This window comes from Acinonyx jubatus, chromosome E1 (genome assembly GCF_027475565.1).
Source record: "Acinonyx jubatus isolate Ajub_Pintada_27869175 chromosome E1, VMU_Ajub_asm_v1.0, whole genome shotgun sequence".
In the NCBI taxonomy this organism is placed as follows: domain Eukaryota; kingdom Metazoa; phylum Chordata; class Mammalia; order Carnivora; family Felidae; genus Acinonyx; species Acinonyx jubatus.
The window spans coordinates 15,133,770-15,161,651 of record NC_069397.1 but is presented as its reverse complement, the minus strand read 5'-3'; the positions used below and the strand labels follow the sequence as shown (position 1 = coordinate 15,161,651).

At 53.8% G+C, this 27,882-nt stretch overlaps 1 protein-coding gene across 1 annotated transcript in view; it reads left to right on the top strand.

Moving 5' to 3' along the window:
- Positions 1-27,882, top strand: part of RPH3AL (rabphilin 3A like (without C2 domains)) — a 144,855-nt gene that overhangs the window by 57,673 nt on the left and 59,300 nt on the right. The window contains 2 exon segments of the mRNA XM_053212339.1: positions 3,358-3,501; positions 5,461-5,590. Of these exon segments, the coding sequence (XP_053068314.1) occupies positions 3,358-3,501; positions 5,461-5,590 (274 nt within the window).

Sequence of the window (27,882 nt, the reverse complement as noted above, 5' to 3'; positions counted from 1 at the left end):
GAGCCTACTTTGGATCCTCTGTCTCCCTCCCTCTCTGCCCCTCCCCCGCTGTCTTTCTCAAAATTAAATAAACATTAAAAAATAAAAGAAGACTTTAAAAAGAATAGGAGTGACCCAGTGGAAAAGGGGGTTTGGGGAGACGGGCAGGCGCTGTGGGCGGAGGGCACAGTGTGAGCAAAGGCCTGGACACAGCGTGCAGCCTAGAACGCAAGGAACTAGGAACAGTTGTTGGTGCACCATGTGAGGCCAGGCCAGCCGCGAGATGAGGCCACCGTATGGGGGGCATGTACAGATGGGCGCTGGTCGCCACTGAAGAGTCTTCCTTGGGGCTTACAACCATGCCTATTATCTGGCAGCCACGAGTTGGCCACCTTTGGTGGTGTGGAGGGCCATTCCGGGGAACAAGATACTCAGTGGCAGCCAGGGCCAAAGGCACGAGCTGCAGCCTGACTGGACAGAGGCAGGGGCCCGGGGAGGAGGTTGAATGAGAGGACAGCTTGTCAGGGCTTGGTAGGTGACCAGATGGAGGCAGAAATGGAGGCCTGGAGGATGCCCTAGGGAAGCCTGGCAGGGGGCTGTCAGCAGCGGCTGGCCATGGGCTCCTTGGATCTGGAGGCCAACCAACCTCTGATCACCTTTATTGTTTATTTTATTATTATTATTTTAATGTCTATGTATTTATTTTGAGAGAGAGAGAGAGAGTGTGTGTGTGTGTGTGTGTGTGTGAGCGCGCGTGTGTGTGCGTGCACAAGTGGGGGAGGGGCAGAGAGAGGGAGAAAGAGAGAATCCCAAGCAGGCTCCAGGCTGTCAGCGCAGAGCCTGATGCGGGGCTCAAACTCACAAACTGTGAGATCATGACCTGAGCTGAAATCAAGAGTCGGAGGCTTAACCGACTGAGCCACTCAGGCACCTCTGACTTGCCTTTAGAAAGCTATCTAACTACACTCAGTCTCTTTACTCCACTGAGAAATGGGGAGCCTGCCTTGTAGAATGGCAGGAGGGTCCGGCGCGAAGAGGTCTGCCATGCCCTGGGCGGAGCCAGGCCCAGAGCTAGCTGGGTAGGGGTTGCACCCTCCAGGATGGATCGAAGTTGCTGGTGCTGTGCCCTCCCGCTTCTGTGTTGCTTGGCTTTTCTTTTTCCCATGCGGTGGGAGGCCTGAGCTTGGGGACCCTGTTTTCCAGGTCTCCTCCCTGGGCCCAGTGAGTCGCACACAGAGGGTGTCCTGGCCAGTCACTTGAGTCCTTGAAATGCTCAGGTGGAGAAAACCTGCAGGTTGGGGTGAGAGAGTGTTGCCTTTCAGGGCCTGAGTCTGCCCAGTGCACAGAGGAAAGGCGGGCGCGTGCCCTTGCCCACTCCAAGGACTGGACTCCCTTCCTCTGCCCCCCAGTCCTGCCCCTTTCCTATTGTTCACTTCCCCCAGCCCCGTGAGGACCGCTTGAGAAAGTGTTGGTCTAGGGCTGTGCTTCTTTTTGAATTGGAGACATAAGCGGTCTAGAAGTCTGGAGACCCTCAGTACAGCATATTGTTTTATTTTATGTCTTTGAGCCTTTGCACGCATGGGTCCTCTGCCTGAACGCCGTCCCCCTCTTTCCGTGTGGGGAAGCGCCTGTTCATCCTGCACAAGCCCTGCCTCTTTGGTCAAGCCATTCCTGATGGTCCTACCCATGGTGATTATAGTAATCATCGTTAACCACCACTGATTAAGCAATTGGGCATCTGCTGTATGCAGAGCGCCCTGTCTACCCTGCCTTGTTTAATCTGCATGGCGCCCTTTAAAGAGGCAGATCGGGAGATCCGGCTGTGAACAGCTCCCTGCATTCTCACCGCTGGGAAGGGCGGGAGCCAGAAGGTAAAAACCAGCAGACTCCAGTCTGAGTCCTTCACCTTAACCAGCCTGCTCTACTTGCGGAGAGAGGACGCGCTCTTTCGCCCTCCTGACACTCACTGTGCCCACCGTGCAAGAACTGTTGGTTGTAGCAGCCTGGGTGGGGCAGTGATAGGAGACCACCGGTGTCCACCTTGTGTCAGGGAACCACCCGGAAGGCGTCTACATCCTCACCCTCCTTCTCTGTGTCCTGCATCTAAGACTCTTGCCTGCTGTCACTTCTTTTTTTTTTAAGTGTGTTTGTTTTGAGAGTGAGTGTGGGGGGAGGAACAGGGAGAGAGGGAGAGACGGGGCGGGGGGGGGGGGCAGAGTGGGGGAAGGGCAGAGAGAGAGAGAAGAGGGAGAGAGAATTGCAAGCAGGCTCCGCGCTGCCATTGCTGAGCCCTGGGCGGGGCTCGAACCCATGAATTGTGAGATCGTGACCTGAGCTGAAACCGAGAGTCGAACGCTTAACCGACTGAGCCACCCAGGCACCCCTGCTGTCACTTCTTTAGGGAAGCCTTTCCAGAACATACCCCGACTAGGTTAGTTCTCTTATTTATACGTCCTCCTAATGCCCGCCTGCGTGTCCCACCCAGCAGCACATCCCTAACACCTAACGAGCCCCAGTGGACACCCAACAAATATGTGCTGACTGCATGGCTCTTCTTGGTTTTCATTAAGTAAATACTGGTGTAACTGACTGGGCATCGGTGTCCCCAAGCACGTTACAGTTCTTCGAGGTGGCCACTTGCCATCTTGCCTGTCTCTGTGTCCCCAGCACTTGGCTCAGAATGTCTCAGAGACGCGGGGACCCTGGGCAGAGACTTGGGGCTCGGTCTGCTGCCGCCACTCCCTTTCCATCCAGAAAGATGGGACAGGTGTGAATTCTTGCCCTCAGCCCCTGGTCACAGCTTCAGGAGGCGGCGCTCTCGCAGCCCATGGCTGTGGAGACCCTAGGGTCCCCCAGCTGTGCCCCAGCTCTGCCCCACCACCCGGCCTGCCCTCGCCACCTCTCCTGGTGCACTGCTGTGTTGCCCTCCTGCCCTCGAACCCTCTAGTTTTCAAACTGCTGTGTGCATCTCCTTTTATCTTCAGGGTTTGTTTTTAACCTAATCGCCACTCTTTCCTAGCCCGTGGTCAAGTTCCGTTTCACTTATACGCCTCAGATCTCAGTCTCGATGATCTTCCATGTTCCTCCCTCGGAAGCCTCACATGCTGTGGCCGTGGCCTTTCTCCATCCATCCGGAGGCCACACTCCATGCTCCTGCCTCCCACGGTGCTAAGCCAGCACTGCCGTCTGTGCGGGACCCAGTGGCTGGCAGGTGTCAGAGCCAGCTTTCAAAGCGTCTGCCCTGTTCCCTGAATCCTTCCTCCTGACACACAGCTCCTGGGCCGTCCCCAGACTGTTTCCAGGGGGGCTTCGTGATCTGGCAGGGCTGCCTGGGGTTGCACTGTGGTGGCCTCAAGGCCGGCTATGTCCTCTCTCCAGGCTGCAGACGGGCTGGTCTGTGCACACCTATCAGACGGAGAAGCAGAGGAAGAACCAGTGCCTCAGCCCCACCGAGGTGGAGGCCATCCTGCAGGTGATCCAGAGAGCAGAGCGGCTGGACGTCCTGGAGCAGCAGAGAATTGGGTAAGGGCCGCCTGAGCTGGGACGGGATCCAGCAGAGGGAAGCAGAGGCATTTGGTGTCAGATCAACACTCTGGGTCCTCGTGCTGGCTGTCACCATGCAGAGTGAGTCTGCTCTGCCCCAGTGCCCCCGGGGTATAGATGCAAGACCCAGCCCAGCAAAGCCTCAGAAGGCCCCTCTGTAAGAAGTGCTCCCTGGACACGTGAGCCCAGGTACATGTGAGCAGAAGTGCTCTCTGGAGGGCGCGTAGGTAGAGGCAGCTTCTGTGCAGTCTGCTCCCCTTTGGCCCCAGGCAGAGCCTGATCACCTCCGGGGAGAATATAGGGTTGCCATGAGAGAGAGGCCTAGGTGTTTGGTTCTGGGCTCCACCTGTTAGGGACTGTATAACTCTCGTGGAAAGTGACTTTATATTTCCGAGCCTCAATCTTTTCCTCTTTATTTAAAAAAATTTTTTTAACGTTTATGTTCTTTTGAGAGACACAGAGAGACAGAGAATGAGTGGGGGAGAGGCAGAGAGAGGGAGACACAGAATCTGAAGCAGGCTCCAGGCTCTGAGCTGTCAGCCCAGAGCCTGACACAGGGCTCAAACTCATGGAGCCGTGAGATCATGACCTGAGCTGAAGTCCAATGTTTAACTGACTAAGCCACCCAGGCGCCCCAATCTTCTCTTCTTTAAAATGAGGGAAAATAGCATCCTCCTCACTGGGGGAGGGGGTTGAGACAACGTATCTGCAATCTGTCCTCCATTTGTTCATTCAGGAGTTTCCACTGAGTGTCCCCTGGGTACTGGAGATACAGTGGCCGATAAGACAGAAGTGGCCACCAGCTTCGTGGGGGTTGTAGGGTTGCCATGAAGGGAGGGAGTCACAGTGGGCTGAGGGGCTTGGGGCCCTGAGGAGAGTGACCTATCCTAGGCTTAGCAGGGCTCAGGGGAGGCTCCCGGACACTCGGCATCAGAGGTTCAGAGAAGATCACTTTTTCTTTCTTCCTCCAGTTTCTTCATGCACCCACTTGCTCAAACCAAAACCTCTACATCATCCCGGATCTCCCTCTTACCCCCCACCCTCACGCCCCATTTCCAGTAATGCCAGTCATGCCAGTCTTGGTCCCCCCTCACTGGACCTCCCACTGCCTCCTGCTGGCTTCCTCACCTGCACTACCCTCCCCCCTCCCCCCCACCTGCCAACCCCAGTCCTGGCTCTCCACCCACAGCTGGAGTGAGCTTTTAAAAATGTCACTTGGATCAAATCACCCCTCTCCTTAAAACTCTTCAGAGGCTTCATATTGATCTTAGAATATAATCCAAACTCTATTTTGTGACCTACAAAACCCTTGTCGTCTGTCCCCTCCTCGCCCCTCCAGCCCCCTTTATCCCAGGCTCCTGCTGGTTCACAGGGAGGTGGTCCTACCAGCCACCCTGCTGTTCCAAGGTGCCAAGGCCTTTGTCTTTGCCCTCCTCCTGGAGTGCCCCTCCCCCGCTCTTCACCTGGTTTGGCCTTGTCAGTTCACACATTCTCAGAGAGGCCGTCACTGATCACCATTGGACATGCCTGGGCATACAGTCCCCCTTAGACTTCTCCCCACACACTTAGTTGATTTTATACCACGCCCTCTGTCTGAAATCAGTTTGCACGTTGACTTCTTCATGGACTTCCTCGCTTTACCGAACATAAGTTCTGTGAGAGCAGGGACCGTGTCTGTCTCTGGCTTGTTTGCTTCAATATTCCCAGTCCCTGGCACATCGTAGGTACTCAATAGTTGGCGAGCAAATGAATGATTAGGAGCTGGCCTGGGAAAGGGGTGGGGCAGGGAACAGTACCCCTGGTGAGGGAGTAGCACAAGGGGCAGGATACAGCGCTGGGGCCCCGTGGCAGCCACACCCGGGCAGTGGTCAGGTTGGGCACAGGAAACATCCCACCTGACTCTGGTCACATTCCATCTGACTCTGTCCTGTGCTGCAGGCGGCTGGTAGAGCGGCTGGAGACCATGAGGCAGAACGTGATGGGGAATGGCCTCTCCCAGTGTCTGCTGTGTGGGGAGATGCTGGGCTTCCTGGGAAGCTCCTCGGTGTTCTGCAAAGACTGCAGGAAGGTAAGGCCCTACTCTGCCTACCCAGTCTGGCCCTGCTCTGCGGGAGTGTCTACTGCGTGTCTGTGTGTGTCTGTGCATGCACACAGTATCCTGTGCTTGTTGGCAAGAAGAACTGAGGCCTTAGGTCAAATGGCCTGTCTTCTAGGGCCACCTGTGGGGAGTGGACCTCTGGATTTCTCAGGCCCGGGTATGAATTCGGTTCTTCCACTAGCTGGATGACTCCAGAAAACTTGTTTAATACGTTGAGTCTCGTCTTCCTCATCTGTAAAATAGGGATAACGATAATATGTACCCTAGAAAGTTGTGAGGATTATTTATTACATGCAAAGCTCTTAAAAACCTTATTTGGCACATAAGTACTCAATAAATTTTATTAGTCATTTTAAATAAATAAAATCCACCTCAGGGCCAGTGTGCTAGGATAATACTTCTTTTCTGTTGATCTGCTCTCAATCCCTGGCCCCTCAAATGAGAATGATTTTTGCTGCAAAGTCAAATGGATTTTTCCCTTATCTTATACTCCACAGATTATTCTAAATTGTGCCACATATTAAATTGGTTCCTATTGAGTCCAGGACTTCTTTTTTTTGTTTTTTAATTTTTTTTAATGTTTAGTTTTGAGAGAGAGAGATAGACACACACACACACACAGTGTGAGTTGGGGAGGGGCAGAGAGAGGGTGACACAGAATCCAAAGCAGGCTCCAGGCTCTGAGCTGTCAGCACAGAGCCCAATGAGGGTCTCAAACTCATGAACTGCGAGATCATGACCTGAGCCGAAGTCGGACGCTTAACCGACTGAATCACCCAGGCGCCTTGAGTCCAGAACTTCTTAAAGTAACTGTTTTTCCTGGAGTTTCTAATTACCTTTCTTTTCTTATTGACCCAAGAATAATGTGCCTTCCAATCCTCAGGATTATTTAGCATCTCAATTTTACTCTCTATGGCATGGAGCCTACATTTTTTTCCTTCGAGACACTTAGCCTTAACTCCAGCCCAGACTAGTTGCTGCATAGCTGTCATCATGGGACTTCCCTTGACCGCCTTCCTAGGTTAGAGACACTTTTCCCAAGTTACTATATCTTCCTCTTTCTTTTGTTTTTCACTCTAGTTTTACTGGCACCCATCTTCCATGTGTTTTAAGCCTAGAGTTGGTCAACAAGACAAAGTTGGTCAACAAGCCTATCTTTTGGTCAACAAGACAAAGATAGAAACTTCTCTCTTGAGATTACACTGGGTAAGGGAACCGAAAGCAAATAATGATCAAATAAGAATACTTCAGGACGTAATACATTCTGGGAATATATTATAACAGGGGATAGAAGATCGGGGATGGGGTGGGGTGGGGTGGGGTGGTTAGAACAAGAGGACTGTAGAATATAGAGAAGTCAAAGAAGTAAACATGGACTTGGCCACATGGAGGCCATCGGCAGCCTTGATAAGATCATTTTGAGTCACATTCAAAAGCTGGACGAGAGAACCAAGAGGCAAAAAGGTCAATATACCAAACTAATAAGTGGGAAAGCCAGGATTTCAGATAAGGTCATTTTTCCCCTGTCTGTGACATGTGGTGAACTGGGCTAAGGAGTGTGGATTCGCTGGTGAAGGGTCCCAAGAACAGTGGAGATGCGGCCGGGCAGGGGGTGGGGTGCACTTGTACGTCAGCTCCCCCTTAAGCCCTTCGTGGCCTTGGACCAGATACCAACATAGGTAGTAGGCAGAGGGACTCAGAACGCCTTGTTCCCAGCCCTCGGGCAGGTTTGGTTATATTCTGTGACTTCTGCCTGGGACAAGGGGGCCCAGCAGCCTATTTCCTCTTTCTGCCCCCCTACCCCCACCACTGCTATAAATGTCCAGGTTTGTGGGGCCATGACGAGGGGGCAGAGCCTTGTCTCTTCCCCTGGAAAAGTCTGGGACCTCTGCTGTAGAGGCCGGCTCCTGCCCTGACTGCTGAAGAGTCCTTGGAGAGCCATTTCCTAGGCAACAGTGGCGTTCCCGGGGAATGACCTCAGCTGCATGGGGGTGGACAGGGTACAAAATATTCTTCTAGATGCCCCGCCCCATGGTATCCTGGAGCACTGAGCTGGTCCAGAGACATTTCCATATGAAATTGTTCTTATTTTGCAGCAGGCTGATGACCTGGTTTTGGCTTGGGTGGTGAGGCAGGGAGGCCTTTGAGTTTCTGAGGGGAGTTGCTCCTGGGTAGAAGTGGAGGAGAGGGTGCTAGTTGGGGCCACAGACGAACGATGGGCATTTGGAGGTTTTCTTCATCCATCCTTGAGAAGATTGTGTCATTCGCTCATTCATCCATCCATTCATTCTGCAAACAGTAGCGGGCCTCCTACGTGCAGGCCGTTCTAGGTGCTGAACGAGAAAGGCAAACAAACCCCTTGCCCTCGTGGAGATTTTTTCCAGGGGTGGGAGAAGAGAGACAACAGACAAACACACCGTGAATTAGAGCAGGGCAGTGTGGTGGAGTATGACCACGAAGGCCTCTCTGAGCTCAGAGCTGAAGGAGCCAGCCCTGGGAAGATCCGGTTGGAAAAGTGTTCCAGGCAGAGGGAGCAGCAAGCATGAAGTTCCTGAGGTGGAAACCAGCTGGGGCATGTTCAAGGAACTGACGAAGGCACCTGGGGCAGAGGCGGGCGTGCCGATCCCACAAGAGCTTCGAAAGTCAAGGTCAGGAGTTGAGCTTTGGTTCTAAGTTTAATAGGATGCCAGTGGAGTGTTTTAAGCAAGGGTGTGATGTGATCTGATTTGTCTTTGTACATGATGAGCCCAGCTGCTGGTGGCTCATCCTAATCCGTCTGGCGAGTGGGTTGCAGGGGGAGATAAAGTGACAGTGGGAGACCGGTTAGGCACTGCCTGTCATTAGGGATGAGACAGTGGGGGTGGAGATGAGGCAACACAGCCTGGGGGGGGGGGGGGTCACATGTTTTCACTGTATCTAAGCAGGTGGGGACGGGTTACAGAGGGTGATCTAGGGTCCCGGGAGGGAAAGCAGGTCCTAGGCTGCAGATGGGCTGGAGCAAAAGACCACTCCGTCTGCCCTGTGTGATAAAGGGGCGGTGGTCCTCCTGGGCTTGCCAGTGAGTGCCGTTCCTGTGCACATGGGCGTGGGTTGCCGTCCCAGCTCGACCACAGCACCGGGACCTTGTACAAGGTCTCTAGAACTTAACCTCTGGGCTTCTGTTTCTTCACCTGTAAATGGGGTAATAAAGCTTCTTACGCCACCATGGGGTGGGTGTGAGGAGGAGGTGAGCTAAGGCGGTGGAAGCCCTTAGCAGAGTGCAGGATCCATTTCAAAGACCCAGTAAAGGGTGCCTGTTGCTTTTATTCATCCACTTTGAGGTCCTGGCTGTTCAGACCCAGGATGGAGCTGACCTTCCACGTATCTCAGATAGATTTAGTGACACCCTATGTCTCGGCTCAGGCCGCCAAAACCAAATGCCACGGACTATGCAGCTGCCCTAAGAGAAATTTGTTTCTCACAGTTCTGGAGGCTGGAAGTCCAAGATCAAGGTGCCGGCTGATTCACTTTCTAGTACAGACTCTCTTCCTGGCTCGAACACTCCTGGCTTGTCACTGGGTCCTACCTGGCAGAGAGCAAGCTCTGGCCTCTCTTTTCTCATAAGGACACCAATCCTACTGGATCAGGACCCCACCGTTATGACCTCATTTAACCTTAATTACCTCCTAAAGACCCCTTGTCTCCAGGACAGTCATATTGGGGGTTAGGGCATCAGTATTTGAATTTTTAGGGGATACAATTCAGTCCATAGCACCCCACATTTTCCTTATTAGAACTCATGTTTTCTTGTACTTAAAATTGGAGCTCCCACAATTAGTCGTATAGTTCTGATAAGTCATATAAAAGTTTCCAGATGTCTTTGTAGCTCTTCAGCGTTGGATGTCCTGAGCCAGCAGGGAGATGCCTTGGTTTCTGTCAAGTACTTCATGTAAATGTTAACACTCAGTCACTTACACAACTGTGTAACTGTTGTGGGCTAATCTGGGGTTAGAGGAATCCAAAAGGAGAGGTGTCTAGAACAGTGACTTCCCTCAGGTCCTGACAGTCAAGGTGGGCAGACTGTATTGTCTAGAGTGACGCTCAACACAGCTGGACCAGGGTTCCAGGAGGAGAGCAGTGGGGAGGTCTGCCTGTAGGAGCTGGTTCCTGGAAGCTGACCGGGCTTCTGAGAGGCTGAGAGCAGAGTGAAGGGCATTTCGAGGAGGGGAGAACAGCACAGCAGAGGCACATAGCTGGAAACAGGCTGGGCAAGGACTGGACGATAAGGATGCAGGCCCCGAGGACGAGGAGAAGTGGGCTGAAAGAAGGAAGGACGTAGGAGAAGGCATCAGATTTGACTGGGGAACGGGAGCCTTGGGGGAGGGACAAGACAAGATCCTGGGGACTGGAAGACATGGGGGCAGGGCCGAGATCTTTGGAAGGAGATGGGGCTCATTAGAAGGAAGAGGTGTCTTGAGGGCCAAGCTGCATTTGAGCAGAGTAGGCAGGTCTATATGGCCCTGGGTCCCCCGGGAAATGGCCACAGAGGTGCAGACCCCCTGCCAGGGTGGGGCCACTCTGCCAGGTGGTGGTCACTTACAGCCCAGTCCCAAGAGAATCAGGAGGGAGGTTCAGACTTAACCTTAGAGCCGCTGTTCTAGTTAAAGGTTTAGTTAAAGCTTTGCAGGGGCTCTACAGTGTCTGGGAGGGGAGGGACGGTGTCCTCCTTTCACTTATCCATCAAATATTTATTGTAGGTCTGTGCGTACAGGCACTGGGGATACAGTGCAAAGACACACAGACCCTGCCCTCTGGAGGGGGTGTTAAAGGATTATGGATCATTAATTACAGTTGTGGTTGGGGTTACTGAGGCGGCCCTGGGGGACTGAGAGAGCTCTAACAGGGCACTGGACCTAATGAGGGGCATCAGGAGCCCTCCCCTCTGGGCTCACCAATTTCTAGGGAGCTTCCCCTGTTTGTTTCCACATCCACTGGCCACCTTCTCACCTTTTGCCTGCAGCCCTGGGTGCTGGGAGGTGTGCGGGCGTGGGCAGGCTGCAGAGAGGGGATGCTGGGGAGACCTCCGACACGGGAAGTGTTCAGATCCAAGCCTGGGGGGCACATGCGCAGGCGCTCCTGGCCACACGGAGCTGTCCCCAGCAAGAGCCCTGACGCATTCAGCAGTCACAAGCTAATGAGTGTGCTGGTAGAACCCATGCCGGTCCTTGGTGCAATGTCCCCTCCGTAATTGGGTCTGCACGCCCAGGCTGCCAGCCCTCATTACCAGAGGGCTGTGGTGGGAAGGGAAAGGGGCTGGCTGGTTAATTAGAGAGCCCTGGTGCTTCTGATTGCTTAGGCGCTGAGTCAGCCAGCTTTCGGTTTGATTGAGAGTCTTCACCAACCATGGCGGAGCGGGGGCGGACAGGGCCGCAGGAGACCCCACCTGAGCCCAGGACGGCGTTGTCACTGTGCAGGGGAAGCAGTCACGGTTTGTCTGGTGTCGGCCAAAATGCGGACCCAGAGGGGCTTGCGCATGAAACAGAGGTCTCTGTAATGTGTTCGCTGAGTCCATGTGAAAGAGGGACTCTTTCTACTCTGCTTCAAGCCCTTAGGGACAATCCAGCTTCTTGTGGGGTCAGGCATCCTGCACAGGATAGGGAAGCCCGGCAGGAAGGGGCCACGCCCCGAACCCGATTCCTGCCCCCCCGCCCCTGCTCAGGGCCCTGAGGAGGTGTGTCCTTCAGGGGAGCTGGCAGTGACCCCCACCCCCCGCACTAATCCCCAGGACCTCATCTAACCCTGATCACCTCCCAAAGGGCCCCCTCCAGACACCATCACAGTGGGGGTTAGGACGGTGACGCATGAATTTTGAGGGAGCACATTCAGCCCCTGGTACCTGCTGAACAGAAACCCTGGGGGGTGGGGGCGCTGACCTGTGTGTAACAAGGGCTCCAGGGGATGCTCATTCTCTTTGGGTTTGAAAACCTCTGCTCTAAGGTCCCAGCCCCAGGCCCGGCCCAGGACCTCTGCCTGTCTCCCTCTCCTTGCCTTCCCCCACACCCCCCAGTCCCCACATCCCCCCACACCTCCCCCGCATACCTCCTCACCCCCACACCACACACCACACACCCCAGCTCAGGGTCTCCCGCACCCTCCCTCAGGCCATCCTTGCTCTCACAAACCGTGGGCCCTGAGGCCGAGGCCGTGTCTTTCTCACTTTGTGATGTCCTTTAGGGTTTATAAAGCTGTTTCGCAAAACTTTTTGAGCCTCAGGACAAAGCCATAAGGAGAGCAGGGGGCTTTGTTTGAGGTCATGCGGCCCAGTTGGGTGACCCAGCCAGGTAGTGGGGAGCTGGGTTCCCCGGGGGTGTTCGCTGCACCGTGCTTGCCGCTCCTTCATTTCTTCAGACCAAAGCAGCCACCTCATCTCCCTTCCTTGGAGAAACAGGGCTATCTTTGTGGAGAACACGGAAGAAGAAACATACTCAGTGGTTAAATATCAGAAACTTTCTCTGAAATCAGGAAGAAGACAAGTGCTACGTATCTTTATCCAACATTGTGCTAGAAGCCTGGCCAGCACAATCAGGCAAGGGAAGAAGCGTCTGGTACAAGGATTGGAAAAGAATAGCTAAAACCGTCATTATCTCTGAAGAACATGATTATGCAACTAGAAAAATCTGAAAGAATCTAAATACAAATGGTTACGGGGCGCCTGGGTGGCTCAGTTGGTTAAGCGTCCAACTTCAGCTCAGGTCATGATCTCATGGTTCACGGATTCGAGTCCCACGTCGGGCTCTGTGCTGACAGTTCAGGGCCTGGAGCCTGCTTCGGATTCTGTCTCCCTCTCTCTCTGCCCCTCTCCTGCTCATGCTCTGTCTCTCTCTCTCTCTCTCTCTCTCTCTCTCTCTCTCTCTCCCTCCCTCTCAAAAATAAATGAAATTTTAAAAAGTAAATAAATACAAATGGTTACAATTAGTAGGTGAATTTATTAGCAAGGCTATTGCATACAAGTTTAATATACATGTAAAAAAATCAGTATTTCCATACATCTGAGGCAAAAATGAGAGAAAATAAAAAGTCCAATTTATGACAATAGACGCTGAGATGCAAGAGGGAAAAGAATGACCTGTTGAATGAATGATGCAAAACTATTTGGATATGCATATGGAAAAAAATGTATCTTGACTTTTACCTCATAGTAGGCACAAAAGTCAATTCTAGATTGAATATAGATTTAAATGTAAAAGGTAAAATTACAAATACTTGGGAGGAGGGGCGCCCGGGTGGCTCAGTCACTTAAGAGTCGGACTTCGGCTTAGGTCGTGATCTCACGGTTTGTGAGTTCGAGCCCCACGTCGGGCGGGCTCTGTGCTGAGAGCGATCCTGCTTTGGCTCCCCTGTCCCGCTCTCTGTCCCTCCCCTGCTTGCTCTCTCTCTCAAAAATAAAATAAAAATATTAAAAATAAATAAACGCTTTGGAGGAAAGATAGGCAAAAAAGGATACAGGGGAAGTCGCTTAAAGTCAAAGAGGGGGTGCCTGTGTTAGCATGGAAGATGCCTTCAGGGACCCTGCGTACACCCGGGTGGCCCTGTCTGGGGGCCGCCCTCCCACCTGGACTCTGCCCGGTGCCAGCAGCGTGGCTGGCTGGCTGCCCCGACTACCACTGGGGGAAACACCTTTTTGAGCCACTTCCCCAGGACCTTCAGGGGCAGCCTGGATGCTCTCAGGATGTTCCCAGGGCAAAAGCTAAATCCTGGGGCTGAGCTGGGCCCACCTCGGCCAAGGGCCCGTGCGAGCAAGAGAAGAGCGGCCCTCTCGGGGACCCTCCCCTCTTTTGGAGCCAGCTCAGCACCCTAGGCCTGTCCTTGCGAATGAAAATGGACTTGCATGAAGCGCTGCCTCTCTGCAGAACTCCGTCCCTCATTCATCCTGCCGCGTGTGTTGGGTTGGCGGTACCTGTAATGAACGAGGCAGGAGGCAGCCCGCCCCTCGTGAGCCCTGCTGGTAACACTGAGCATCAGTACTTGCCTCACTTTCCCGTGCCGGACACGGTTCTGAGGGCTTTTCACGCATTAGCTTATTCAGTCCTCCTAACAGCCCTGTGGGGCAGCACTGTTATCGTCACCCTTTTACAGGTGGGGAAACTGAGGCACTGAGTGGTTAAACCCTGCCCAGGGTCACTCAGCTAGTTAGATGCGGAGACAGGATTTGAAACCAAGCAGGCTGGTTCTGAGCATCCTGGCTGTGAACAGTGGTCCTACATCCCCTCCGTGGAGTGTATGACCTGGACAGGTGAGATGGATGGGAACGACTAAATACAATAATTTCGGAAAGCTGCAGGCAGAAACGGGGAGCGCGGGGGGAGGGAGTAAGAAGGAGAGACTGTTTTGGATGCACAGCGTGGGCCTCTATGAGATGACATTTGCACTGGGACCATGACGAGAAATTGAAGTCGGATCTAAAGAAAGTGTCCCAGGCCAAGAGGGTGCGTGGACGAGGTGCTGTGGGGGGAAGTGCAGGGCACAAGTGAGAAACGGAAGGAAAACGGCCAGGGATCTGGGGAGGCAGAGGGCCTCACAAATGACCCTTCAAATCTCTAGTCTGGCCCTCGTGGGGCCCACGTAGTGGGGGGCTGCCCCCCCACTCCTTGAATTAACTTGAGTCCCTCAAAATAGGGGGCAATTAAAAAACATGTTTTTTAATTTGTGGTAGAATGTACGTAACATAAAATTGATGATTTTAACAGGTTTTTAAAAAATGTTTATTTAGAAAGAGAGAGAGCACACATGCCAGTGGGGGAGGGGCAGAGAGACGGGGGGAGAGAGAGAATCCCAGGCAGGCTCCTTGCTGTCAGCTCACAGAGCCCAATGTGGAGCTCGAACTCACAAACCATGAGATCATGACCTGAGATGAAATCAAGAGTCAGATGCTTACCCAGCTGAGCTACCCAGGCACCCTAATTTTAATTGTTTTTTAAAAATGTTTATTTATTTTGAGAGAGAGTGCGTGAGCAGGGAAGGGGCAGAGAGAGAGAGAGAGAGGGAGGGAGGAAGGGAGGGAGGGAGAGAATTCCAAACAGACTCCATGGGCAACACAGAGCTTGACCTGAGGCTTAATCAGATGACCACGAGATCAGGACCTGAGCTGATATCAAGAGTCAGATGTTAAACCGACTGAGCCACCCAGGGGCCCCTAACCCTTTTTAAGTGTATGGTTCAGGGGCATTAAGTACATTCACATTGTTGTCCTACCATCACCGCCACTATCTCCAGAACTTTCTCTTCTTGAAAAACTGAAAGTCTGTACCATTAATCACTAACTCCTATGCACCCCCTCACCCCTCTGCCCTGTCCCTGGCATCCACCAACCTACTTTCTGTCTCTACGAGTTTGTCTACTCTAGGTACCTCGTATAAGCGGAATCATACAGTGCGTGTCTTTTTCTGACTGGCTTCTTTCGCTGAGCATACTGTCTTCAAGGTCCGTGCATGTGGTAGCATGTGTAAGAATTTCCTGCCTTTTGGGGGTGCCTTGGGGGCTCAATTGGTGAAATGTCTGACTGTTGATTTCAGCTCAGGTCATGATCTCATGGTTTGTGCGATGGAGCCCCATGTTGGACTCCATGCTGATCATGGAACCTGTTTAAGATTTTCTCTCTCTCTCTCTCTGACCCTCCCCCACTTGCATTCATGTACATGCACGTGCTCTCTCCCTCCCCCCCCCAAAAAGAATTTCCTGCCATTTTAAGATCAAATAATATTCTGCTGTGTGTATGTAACCCATTTTGTTGATCCGTTAGGTTGATGGACATGTGGGTTGCTTCCGCATTGTAGCTGTTGTTAATAGTGCTGCTATGAATATGGGTGTGCGACTCTCTCTTCGAGGCTTTGCTTTCAGTTCTTTCCAGAAGTGGAATTGCTGGATCATGTGATAGTTCTATGTTCGATTTCCTGAGGAGCTGGCAAACTGTTCTCCATGGTGGCTGCACCATTTTCGCAAATCCCACCAGAGGTGTATGAGGTTTAGGAGGGGGCGGTTTTTCGCAGAGCCTGCCTGCCGTGTGGACTCCCAGTGAAGGTCGTCCACGTCCACGTGTCCCCGTCCCCGACTCCCTTTCCTAACCCAGCCCCCAGCGGCTCTGTCCCTCGGTGTGGCCACAAAAGCAGCAACCATTTCATTCCATCCGAGCTGCCTCCAGACTGGCCTCCCCGTGTCCTCTCTCCTCCTCGACCCAGTTCAGATGTGGAAGATGTGCGTTTGTGTGCCTCATTACAAAGATGGATTTTTTCATTCAACTACTCATGTTTCCTAAATTCCCGGGGAAAGTCACTTCATTCGTCTGCCCCGCGGGCCTGCTCTGGCTGCCGATGCGTCACCCAGGCTGCTTGGCAGGAATCGACTTGGCTGCCGTTGCCAAGATCGGAGGATTGGACCAGACACCGCACAGCATCTTGGAACATCTGCCTTGCTCCGGAATCTAAGGAACAGACTATCTCCATTAAGGCACACTTCTCTCTGGCCGTCCTGGAGGCTGCGCCACGACTTTTCTTCCCCGAGCCTAGCTTCTTCCTTGCCGTTTTGTGCAGTTCAGAGTCCATTCTGTTCACCCTGTCGTGCCACTGACCTTCAGGGTCGTCAGGACAAAGGCAGCAGAAGAGCTGCCGAGCGAGAGAGCGAGCGAGGGTGGCCCCTGGGAACCACGCAGCCTCCTGACATCAAAGCCCAGAGCTTCCCAGAGAGACACCGGGGTTATGGCCATTGGGTGCCTTCCTGCAGCCCTCCGGAGACTCTCCCACTTAGTCCACCTTCCTGCCGAGCCCCGCTCACCACCGGCGACAGATAGTGCAGCACCGAGAGAAGCGTGTAGGCAGAGGTGTGGGGTGATCAGGAGCACAGGGCCCTGGGAGAGGCTGCTGAGTGCAGCGGGTTCTCGGCCAGGCCTAGACCTGGGAGGGTGGGCACTGAGGAGCCGGGGAGCTCTGCAGGGGCAGGGTGAGAGGAAGAGCTGGGGCTGGTGGCTGTAGCTGGTGGGGGGCGGTGGGTCAGGGAAAGGGTGGTGGAGGAAGGAGGAAGAGCGGGGAGGGAAAGAACGGGGCCAGGCTGCTGAGGATCTTGGAGGCAGCAAAGCCATCAAAGGGTGCACAGCAGGGGATGACACCCAGGCAGGTCTTTGGGGATGACATCCAGGGGCAGATTTGGAGGAGGGAAGATGTAGTGGGTTGGAGAGCCTGCTGGATGCTGCATCACTCACGTAGCAATAGCAAGGGCCTGAATTCAGAGAGGGACAACCAGGATGGAGACTCGAAAGACAGTTGAGTGTTCCATCTGAGAGCTGAAATTTGGTGCCTCAACTCGGGCTTTACCCTGAGCCCTGACTGCCAGTACCGGCACCTCCGGCTTTACCCCGACTGTGTTTCCAGAATTCACGACTCCTGTCCTGTCCCGGGCTGTGCACCTTGGAGCCCTACTCCAAGCATCCTGCCCTGTTCCTCTCCTGCACCAGGGCCCTGAGCGCTGGGTGGCACTTGATAACCCATTTTTTTGTATAATCTTTGAGCTAAAATGGTTTTCACATTTGCAAATGGTTGGGAAACAATCAGAAGAAGAATATCTCGTGACGCGTGAAAATTATGCGAAATTTCAGTTTCGGTGTCCATGAAGTCTGTTGGACAAGCCACGCCCACTCATTTACATATGGCTACTTAGGCTTGACCGTGGCACGGTTGAGTAGTTGTGACAGAGAGCGTAAAATCTTTGCTTTCTCACCTTTTACCGAAAAAGTATGCCAACCCTTGTCCTAACCCGTTAGCCCCGACCCAGGGCACCAGGCCACTGGCGTGAGAAGGGGTGTGATTTCCTTCCCCTCCCTGTTACGTGTTGGTGGGGGCCAGAGTTGTTGCTGGGGCTCCAGAGCACTAAAGAATTCAATAAGATGGTATCCCCTTACTTGTACTGGTTCTACTTTCCTGGAATTTTAAGGAGTACGTTTCACCGTGGCATAGAGGTTAAGGGCCCTGACTTTGGGCTGCCTGGCTTGGGCAAGTTTCCTCTCTGCCTCCGTTTCCTCACCTGGAAATTAAGAATAACAATGGCCCCTGCCTCACAAGGTGGTGAGAGGGTTGGAATGAGTGAAGTATATGGTAAGCTCTTAGAAACAATGCCTGGCTGTGTTCTAAAACTCCGACGGTATAGAGCCTATACAATTCAACTCTGCCCAGCCCCATCCTTAAGCAGCCTGGGTGTTTGTGTTCTGCACACCCTTCTATGTCCACATGCATGCGAGCACACACAGATGTACGTAGGTACATAACTTTATTTTTTTAAAGCTTCTTTGTTTTTGAGGGAGAGAGAGAGCACGCGAGCGTGAGCAGGGGAGGGGCAGAGAGAGAGGGGGACAGAGGATCCGAAGCAGGCTGCAGGCTCTGCACTGACAGCAGCGAGCCCAACGTGGGGGGTTCAAACTCACGATCTGTGAGCTCATGACCTGACTTGAAGTCGGACACTTAACCGACCGAGCCACCCAGGCACCCCTACATACGTAACTTTAAATGGGACTGTAATAGGCTCTTTACTCTGTAATTTTCCCTTTTTTTTTTTCCACTTAATAACATCAAAGATTACCCCCCCCACCACCACCCCCTCCACCCGCTTCAGGTCTATACCTGGCAATCTAATTCCATCTTTAGGAGCTGTGTGATCTAAGGGAATTTTTCACACTTACCTGTGGCCCCTCTGGGGCTGCTCACACACCCGCTGGGGATCAGGACCGGGGCAGGACGCTGGGCCCACCCCTCACTCCGGACATCTCTCCCCCTGCTCCCCGTTAGTTCTGGCCCCTTCTGTCCGTCCCACCTCTCCCAGGGCCACGTGCCGCTTGCTTTGCGGCTTTGCCGGTTAGCTCCTTTGGCTTTCCTCTGCTCAGGCTTCCCCCCCTCCCCTATGCCTGAAATCCAGTCAAGGCCTTAGGTCAGGTTCTTTCCCAGAAGGGAATCAGAGGATGGACACGGCTCGTGGGTTGGGGTGGGGCCGTGGGGCCTAAATCTGTAGGTGAAGTACATGCGCATCTGCTCGGCGCTACCCGCCTACTGTTCGCTCACCTGCAGCGAGTGGACCCCGCATCGGGAGACCCAGCCACAGCCACAGCTCTGTTCTGATCCCTGCTGGGATCCCGGGTAAAATTCCCTTCCCCCTCTGGGCCTCTGTCCTCCCTTGTGAAAGGAAACCGTTGGATGAAAGAGTCTCTCGGGCCCTTCCAGCAGTTTCCTTCTGTGAAGCTCAGGCTTAGTCAGCCCTTGTCGTGTTGCCACCCCAGAACCTGGTCCCCAGGGGCTGCGCTGGCCTCACAGATCAGGGAGCGGCAGCTGAGAGCTAAACCTCATTTCTCAAGCCTCCCGAATACAGTTCGGCTTGTTGCTTTAAAGCCGTCATCAGTTTCTCTCCCGGTCTGCTTTGGCTCAGACTATGATTGCATCCGTGTCCTCTTAGCGGGGGGAAGCCAGTGTGGGGGCTGGCATGTGCTTCTGAGAGCCCCTCTGCCTCTGATGTTTCTCTGACGCCATATGCCCCTCATGGCAAGCCCCCCACCCCCGCCAGAAGTAGGTACGCAAAAGACAGTGATTATACCCATTTTCCAGATAGAGAAATAGGCCGAGAGAGCTGCTCTCACTGCTTGGTTCAGAACTTTGCCCACATATCCTGTGGGAAGTAGAGAGAGCTAAAGACATGTAGGAGACCCCCAAAGGAAGGTGCTGCCTGGTGCCAGCTTGCCAATGGGGTACCAAGGGTATTGACTAAGTGTGTAGCCCTTAGAGTGGGCCATCCATAGTAGGGTGTAGCACCCATCCCCAGACCCGCCCCCCCCCCCCCAAGCATACCCATCGCAGAGTGAGCCTGAGGCTTCAACCTGCTTTGTCACACCTCTGAGGTATCTGGGTGACAGGACGTATGTAGGGGGTCTGCCGGGGGTATGGACCAGAGTCACTGTGAGGTCAGCTCCTCATCGAGTGGGTGAAAGCTTCTGCAGGTTTGGGTTGGGGTGTTGGGGACCCTGGCCAGGCCTCTTCCCCAAGGACACACGTCCAGCAGCCCCGTGGGCCCCTTGCCATCTGAGCTCAGTGGCTCTTTGGCCCGGGTCTGGTCAGCGTAGCTTTGAGAGAACGCTGGCAGCAGGAAGCCGTGTTGGCAAATCTGTTCGGCAGCTGTTACCAGGAACAGTAATTTTGTGCAGCCTCTTGTCCTCTGTTGTGGTAAATAACAGATAATGACGTTTCCAGGCAGTGGTGTGGCCCTCACCTCTCCGGCTGCACCCTGCCAGCTGCCACACTTCAGACGACCTGTGATTCTTCATCGCTCTCAAATGGCCTCTGTTTTCCTCCTGCGACATTTCCCTCACGGCTATTTGGTATTCACTGACCTTAACTCGAGGTGGATTTAGCCAGTCCTCTGTTCCCCCATCGCCTCTCGTGCTGATGGGAGCAGCTGAGGAGAGAGTGGGGAGCTGACTCTCCTCCTGTGGTTCCCATTAGGCTGGGCTTCTGAACCAAGAATCAGGCCTTTGTCACAGGAGGGCTGGGAGGCTCTGTGACTTCCCTTCCAAACCCTTCCCTCACCCTGTCATCCCACCTTCTGTGGGAGGGATGGTCTCCCAGGTTACAGATGGGCAAACTGAGCCTGGGAGGCCTTCCAGAGACCCCTTCCTTCAAGGTCCAGGAACCACATCTGCCTTGCTGAGTTTCCAGGTGCAGACAGGATTGTGGATGGGGCCTGCCAGGGAGAGAGGCCTGAGCGCCTGGCACTACAGAGCCTCCCCACCCAGCTCCTGATGGCCTGCCCTAGCATCTCATTTGCTTTCCAGATCATGCTCTGCTTCTCTGCTCGTTCATCTTGCTCGAGTGTGATCGGTGTGCTCCTTCCTCCCTGTGCCTTCCATGGCTCCCTACTGCCTGCGGAATGAAGTCTCACCACCCCCACATGATATCCAGGGCTCTCAGTCCATTCCCTGGGCACAAGCTGCTGCCTTTAGCAGCATAAATGAAATACCCAGGGATTGGGCCTGATTCCACCTGGCCCAGACCGGTGGCCACTCTCCTTGGCGCTCTGTTCCTGCGCATCACCAGGGCCCCTCCTTGATCGTTAGTGCTGCTGTTCCTTGAAGCCCTAGGATGTTTGTCTAGTCTGCTGTATTTTTCAAGGAAAAAAAAAATCAGTCCCAATAACAGGTATTTTTTGGCTTCAAAGATATTTGCTATGTCCCAGGCACTGGAGGGAGAGGGTATTTTCACACAAACTGATCTTTAAGATAATCCCGTAAAGTCAGAGAAGGCAGTGCAGACCCCAGGGACAGGTGGGGCTCCGAGGGGCTGAAATGTGCCATGCTGAGTTAGTGGGGGCAGGGCTGGGGGATGGGTGGGGTCTCCCGACTTTAACCAGGAGGCAGTTCGTGCTGACTTGGCTCCTGGCGGACCCCCACCAGCCTTCCCCAGCCTCCCCGAGCCTTCCCTGCTTCCTACCCTGGTCTCTTTGGCTGAGCAACGAGTTTGTTGGACGGCTGGCGGTTGCATCCAGCTTCGGGCCCCATGGCAGTGCTCCGGGTCATCTTGTGCCTTCCCCAGGTACTGGCCTCAGTGGCAGCCTTTTCCCCTACCCTGCTCTCCCTTTCCACCAGCTCCATCACTGAGAATCCAGGTGTTCAACTCCCCTTCAGATTGAACAAACATTTATTGAGCACGTAGGGCACAGTCCGGGTTCTGGAGCTCCCACAGGGAACGAGGCAGGCAAAGCCTCAGCCCTCCTGAAGCACCTTCCAGGGGTGGTGAAATCGACAGTAGACAGCACACAGATCAATATGGAAAGTTCGCTGGTCTGTGAGACCTCTCCACTCCCCTTGAGTTCCCAAGCTCCAGCCCTCCCTCTTCTGTAGGTTGCCTGGCCTTCCTCCCCAGCCTTGGTCCTGTGTATCAAGTACCTCTGGGCAGCTCTTCCAAGGGAGTCCGCTCACACTGCAAAGATCAGCGTGTCCAAAGCCAGTTACCTACCCCCCCCCCCCGCCCCTCACCACGCCCCGTTAACGTCACCACTGCCCATCAGCAGCCTCAGAATGACCCTGGAGCCCTTCCTTGCCTCACCTCCCTTATCCAGCTAGGAGCCGGAATTCCATAGTCATCCGGGAATGGTCTGGAAAAAGAACCTTTGCTGAGACTTCAGAGGACAGATGGACCAGGAAGGTGACTGAACCATTCGGTAGAGGTACTTTTTCTGAAACCCAGATCTGATCTGTCCCCTCTTTGAAAGCAGTGGCATCCCAGCCTTGGGGCACACTGTGCTTGTCATTCAGGCCCTCCCTCCTTTCCTGGCCAACTTCATTCATGCCAGCTACCTGCTAAAGTTGGGCATTTGAATGGGAACGAGGTCCTTTTTCTCCAAGGACTCATGGTCGGAGGAGGGGGGCACAATCACGGGAGAGACCATTTCAGTATGATGCAGTCATCAGTCTAGAAATGTCAGCTCATTGTGCACAGGAGGCAGTAACTAGTGCTCCCCTCGGGGGGTAAATCCAGGAAGGAGCCTTGAGGGAGGAGACGTTTGCATTGTGCCTGAAGGATACACAGAAGTTCTCTAGGCACAAAGGGAGCCTGGGAAAAAGCATGGAGGCGTGGAAGTATCCAGGGTGTTAGGAGCAGACACTGAGGCATGGGGGTGGGCTTGGAGGAGCTGGAGGGTTAGGTGGGGGCCGAGGAGCGGGGTTGTCAGGTGTATGTGCGGGTGTTTTCTTTTCTTTCCGCCCCTCACCTGGAAGCCTCACTGTGCGGGCAGCCTGGTCCGGGACCTGGTGGTAGCGGGGCCTTGGGAAGTGCTTGCTGAATGCTCCTGGCCTGTAGCTAACGTTGCTGCCCACCAGATTCTAGGGAAAGGGCTGGTGGAGGCTTAGCAGGAGCCTCTTGCCTCGCCTTCCCATGGAGATTTCAAGCCTTCCGCAAGCGGGGCTGTGACTTCAGCATCTTTGGTGGGGTCAGGCCCACACTGGTCACGTGCCCTGGGACCACAGAGTTTCTGAGCTAGGATCTGTGGGGCAGACCTGGCCAAGGGCTCCTAGCGTGGCCAGTGCTGATCACCGCGGGTACCCTCCTGTAAGGTGTGGCTTTGTGGCAGCCCCCAAGGAGCCAAGCCTATTTGCAGCCATTAGTTCAGGGGCTGCTGAGAGGCACAGGGCATTTTCAAGGTGCTGGAGGTGAGGACAAAAAGGAAAAAAAAAAGGTCCAGTCTCTTCCTCAGCCAGGTTCCTTTAACGGAACCCGAGCCAAATTTCTACCAGGTGGCAGGCATGCCCCCTAGTCAGAAACTGTCTGTGAGAGGCCTGGACCCAGGACTTCTGGGCAGCAGAGGTGGATTCTGCAGCCATGGCTGGGCCAAGGGAGGCCAGGACTGGCTTTGGGACTTCCAGTTCCTTGTGTTTGTTCCTGGCATGGATGCTGTGTATCTCAGAAAGTGAGCTGCCGTTTGTTTTCAGGCCACCGTTGTTCATAGGACCACTCTGTCCACTTGCTCTTTCCCAGTGACGTCCGTTTCCTGGGCCCTGTAAGTAGGGGGTCGCAGAGGGCACGGGCGAGCGGTGGGGCTGGGAGCAGGACCGCAGTCCAGACTGAGACAAGTGTGTGACCCCAGACCAGTTACCTAAGCCGTCCGCCCCACTCCCGTCATCGTTAAATGAATAATCCAGGTAAAGCACTCATGCCGTGCCCAGCATGCAGTGCGTATTATATAAGCTCTTGCTTTTATTATGACGGACCTGGGTCCGTACCCTGGCTTTGCCACTTCCTTGTAGCATCAACCTGGCCGAGCTACCCAACATCTCTGGGCCCTCGATTCCTCATCCATGACATTCAGATCATAAAACCACCCTCACAGGACTGTGTTGAACGTAAACGAGATTAAATGTGATAACGATAATGCGTGTTGAGCACTGAGCGTGGAGCCAGGCATGGAATAAAGTGCCCAATAAATGGTGGCCATTATCGTTATTATGAGTCGTAATTCTAAGTAACCACGCAGCAGGGAGCAAGTTGGATGTAAGTCGGCTCCCTCTACCACCTGGGCCTTTCCCTGCCCTGACTCCCTCCTGACAGAGGGGAGCTGGAGGCTGCAGGCCACCGTGTGACATGGCAGTCCTGAGAGACCCTTGGCCAGAGACCCTTCCCTCCCGGGGATTCAGGTGGAGCACAGTGGACCCGTGGCTCGGAGCCCGGGGGACAAGATACGCTCAGGCACGGCTCAGGCGCCGTCAGTTCCAGGAACCCAGGCTGGCAAGCAGGGCACAGAAGCAAGGAGGTCTTCCCCTAGGCTGGAAGGAGCGAATGAGGGCTCAGGGATTCAAGTTGCAGGACTTGTCAGAGCCAGGCAGCGGAGAGCAGGCTGTGTTCAGAGCTTACGAAAAGCTTGATGGTAGAACTCCATCGACCGTACGTATCCTCCTTTTCCCTCGGGAGGTTGGCTCAGTGCCAAGCGAGCTCTGAGGTGCACACCAGGCCCTGGGGATTTTCGGAGGGTTGTGTTCAAGGACCCTGACAAAACCGCTCTCAGAGGAGTGGAGGTCTTACGCACGCTGCTTCCCACGTTTGTCTGGAAAAGAGATACAAATTGGGCACTCCATCTGGGGCCTGAGAGGTGATGCTGAGGATAAGCAGGACCAGGAAGAGTTAGTGGGGATGAGGGGCAGGTGGGGCAGCATCTGGGCCCTCGCAGCCAGCCTGGCAGCTTCATCTTGCCCGAAGTAGCCCATTCTCCCATCAGACACGCTCTGTGGGGCACGGGCACAGAGATGATCCCGAGCCACGTCCGAGCATGATGTCTTATCATGTGCTTGTGAGTGTTAATAATCCATAGCTTTCTCTGGTGTTTTCTTCAACCCCCATTCTCCACTCAGCGCTCCATGCTGTCTGGCTGGAGTAAGGTGTTTTGGAAGCTAGTCCTGAAATTTGCGGTGCTTCCTTTTAGCTGGGGGCCGGGGGTCAGTGGCTCATCTGGTGGGGGTGGGCCTGCCCAAAGCCGACCCTGCAGCCTTCCGGAAGCCTGTGTGAAGAGCAGAGACCCGGCCCTGTGTGGTCACGAGCCTGCTACCCACAGCCGGCCTGGAGACTGCTGGTGTTTCCCTGGCCCGGCATTGGGGTGGGAAGCACAGAGAAAGCTGCCTTCCTTCTGAAATTTTTCTCCAGTCGCTTCCTGGCTTCTGTGTCAGACAGAGCAGCAGATGGCTGGCATTCTTAAGGCTGCACGTCTTTGGGCCCAGTGACTCGGGATTTGCAGGCAGTCAGGGCTAAGGTCAGTGTGCCCTCGGCCCCACTGGCTCCCAGGCCGTGTCCTGGTGAGCAGGAAGGAGGTGGCGCCCGGCAATGGCCTCTCCTACTTGAGGTTTGACCTAGTCTGTAACTCTGGAGGAGGGACGAGCTCTGCCATCACTGGGGATTGGAGGTGAGGTAGGGGATAAGTGTCTGTCTGGGCAGCCACTTAGGGTTCATATAGCATGGGGTTCACATCCCAGCTCCCTGCGATCAAGTTACTTAACCTCAAGCCTCAGATCTCTCGTGTATGGAACAGGGACAATAACATCCACCTCCTAGGCTGTTACGCAAATTAATAAGATTCCACGTAAGACATCTAGCTTGGTGCCTGGTATGGCATGAGTGCTCAGTAAAGCGTGTAAGTATTTATAATATGTACATCAGTATCTAAGCTATTTAAAGTCATCTGGCAGCAGGACCCGGGTTCCAGATACTGAATCCATGGCAACAAGGCCGTTTCTAGCCCCTGTACTCCTGGCCCATGGGGGCTGCTGATGCACCTCCAAACCTGGCCAATGATGTCTCTGGGGTTTAGCAGGGCTGAGCCTATGATCAGTCACTCAGTGACTGAGTGACACCATCTGGGAGAGGCTGGGGGACAAGGCTGACCATCTACAGTTGAGCCGTAGTCAACCAAAAAGCCCTGTCTCCTGCCTATTTGTACATGTGCTTTTGGCTTCTTGAATCCATCCTGACCCACAAAATAGAGATCTGGTCAAAAAACGAACTTGGGGCTAGTGATTTCCCTAAGCATTTAGCACAGGCTTCCTTTAAATAGGAGCTCTGCTTATCCATTTAAAATAGGTTTTGACTTAGCACAATTTGATTTACATTTTGGGCGCTATCGTTCCATATATTTTCCTGTGCATATATTGGCTTCTAAACACACGTAGGCACTTATACATATTTATATGGCAGAGCATCACACTATGCATGCTGTTTATAACATGCTTTTTAAATTTGACTTCTTGTGAATGTTGTTCCATTTCAGTACAAGTAACAGCTTCGCTGTGATTGTCTTCACTTCTTCTGGTTTGCATTGTCAGCATTTTTATCGCTATAGCTTTCCGCAGAACACAAGCAGATCGCTCCTTGTTGCAGACTGGGGCTCTAGCCCCGGGAGCACGTTGTGTGGTGAGGGGCACACTTGCGGGCTTTCCTCTTTACGTTGCCTCGTGCAGGTGCTACAGTCATTCGTGCGGAACCACTCCTGCCCCTGCTCCCCGGGGTTAGCTCGGCCGCTCCGTGAGCATCACGGCAGTGTGGGTCCTGATGGGGGCGGCTTCACCTCCAAACCACCTTCAGATGATGATTTGAACTGTCCAGAAGGTCCTTTTCCAGATGAGTTTTACCAGTTCGTAAACTCCTCGGTTCAGGGGGGCACTCACTGAGTCATTGAGGACAAAGGGTCCTGCCGTGTTCATCCTCTTCCTCCCTAGAACAGAGCCTTATACCCAGTATCGAACGTTTGTTGAATTGAAGCACCAAATATTTTAAAGTGAGTGAACTGTCTTCGATATTCATTTCCGCAGCACAGTGTGCATTCTCTGGCTCCTTGCATTGGAACATTTGGGTCCCTTTCCGTCTTTTTTTTTCCTTGACTGAGCATCACAAAAGTGGCTTTTTGTGTGACATCTGATCATACCACAAAGCCCTCAGGACCCGTCGTGGGGAGTGTGGCTGTTTCCCGCTTGGCGGATGCCCCCAGACCTCTGTGCCTGGGAAGGGTTGGAGAGCGTGCCCAACAGTGTCGTTCCCGCCCTGCGCTGGCACTGTGTCCCTCCCGTCTTCTAATTGGCAGCAGCTTGGGGACCCCCGAGAAGCACGGGTTCTGCCTGAAAGGGGTCGGGGGTTCACAGTGAGGATGAGGAGGCCCGGCCTGGGAGTAAAGTGCTTGGGCTCTGGCGCATGTGGCCTCACAGACTTCCTTGTACTTCCTGTTTCTTGACTGCGGTGTGGGAAGGTAAAGGTTTGGATTGCAGTGTGGGGGCTCCAGGGAGTAGAAGGGGTAACCAAAGTGGCCTGGATTGTGAGGGTGTCAAAGAGGGCACCTGATCAGACCTTGGAATGGGTCTGCAAACACAGGTGGCCGGCAGGATGTACCCTTGGGAAAGCAGGCGGAAGCGGTCACGTGGAGGGCAGGGTACACATCCCTTCCCCCCATCCTTAGCAAAGGACCCTCTGCGCCATCTTCTCTGTGGCCAGGCAGGCCTGGATTCATGCCCCATACCCTGAGAGTGAGGCCCACCCGTCCAGCAGTCCTGCCTCAGGCACTCTACCCCGTGTATGGGCTCTCCCGTTGCCCTGCTGGTTAGCGTCACTTGGTGTGGATGGGAGCACACCCTGGCTTGTGCTGCTATTTCCTGTCTCTGTGTGTCTTGTCTCCCCAACAGACTGGCACATTCTAGGAAGGACTATGTTTTGTCTTCCCAATTATAATACTAAAAGTATCACCTATGTATTTGTTCATTCATTCATTCATTCCACAAATATTCATTGTGCCAGTCACTGAAAACAGGAAGGTGAACAGACGTAGACATGGCCTCTGCTCTTAGGGATCTGACAGCTTAGTAGAGGAAGTGACGGTCACCACATAGCTGAGGGTAAAAATCTTGACTCTGACAGTGGAAGAAACAGAGGCAAGAGCCTGTTATGGAAGCTCCAATGGGGTAAGAAGGCAGGGAAGGCTTCCTTGAAGAAGTGGTACTTTTGCTGAGGTCTGAAGGATGCATAGGTTAACAATGAGAGAGTGTGGCCAAGTGCATCCCAGACAGAGGGAGCAGCATATGCAAAGGTCCTGTGGCAGAAGAAGCAAGTGAGGACCAGGGATTAAAGGCAGGTCCTTTGGGTCTCAGAGCATGGAGAGTGAGGTAATAAAGCCGGGGAGAGTGAACTGAGGCAGACAAGGAGAGTCCAGCCTCAACAGGCACCGCATACCACGTGAAGGCA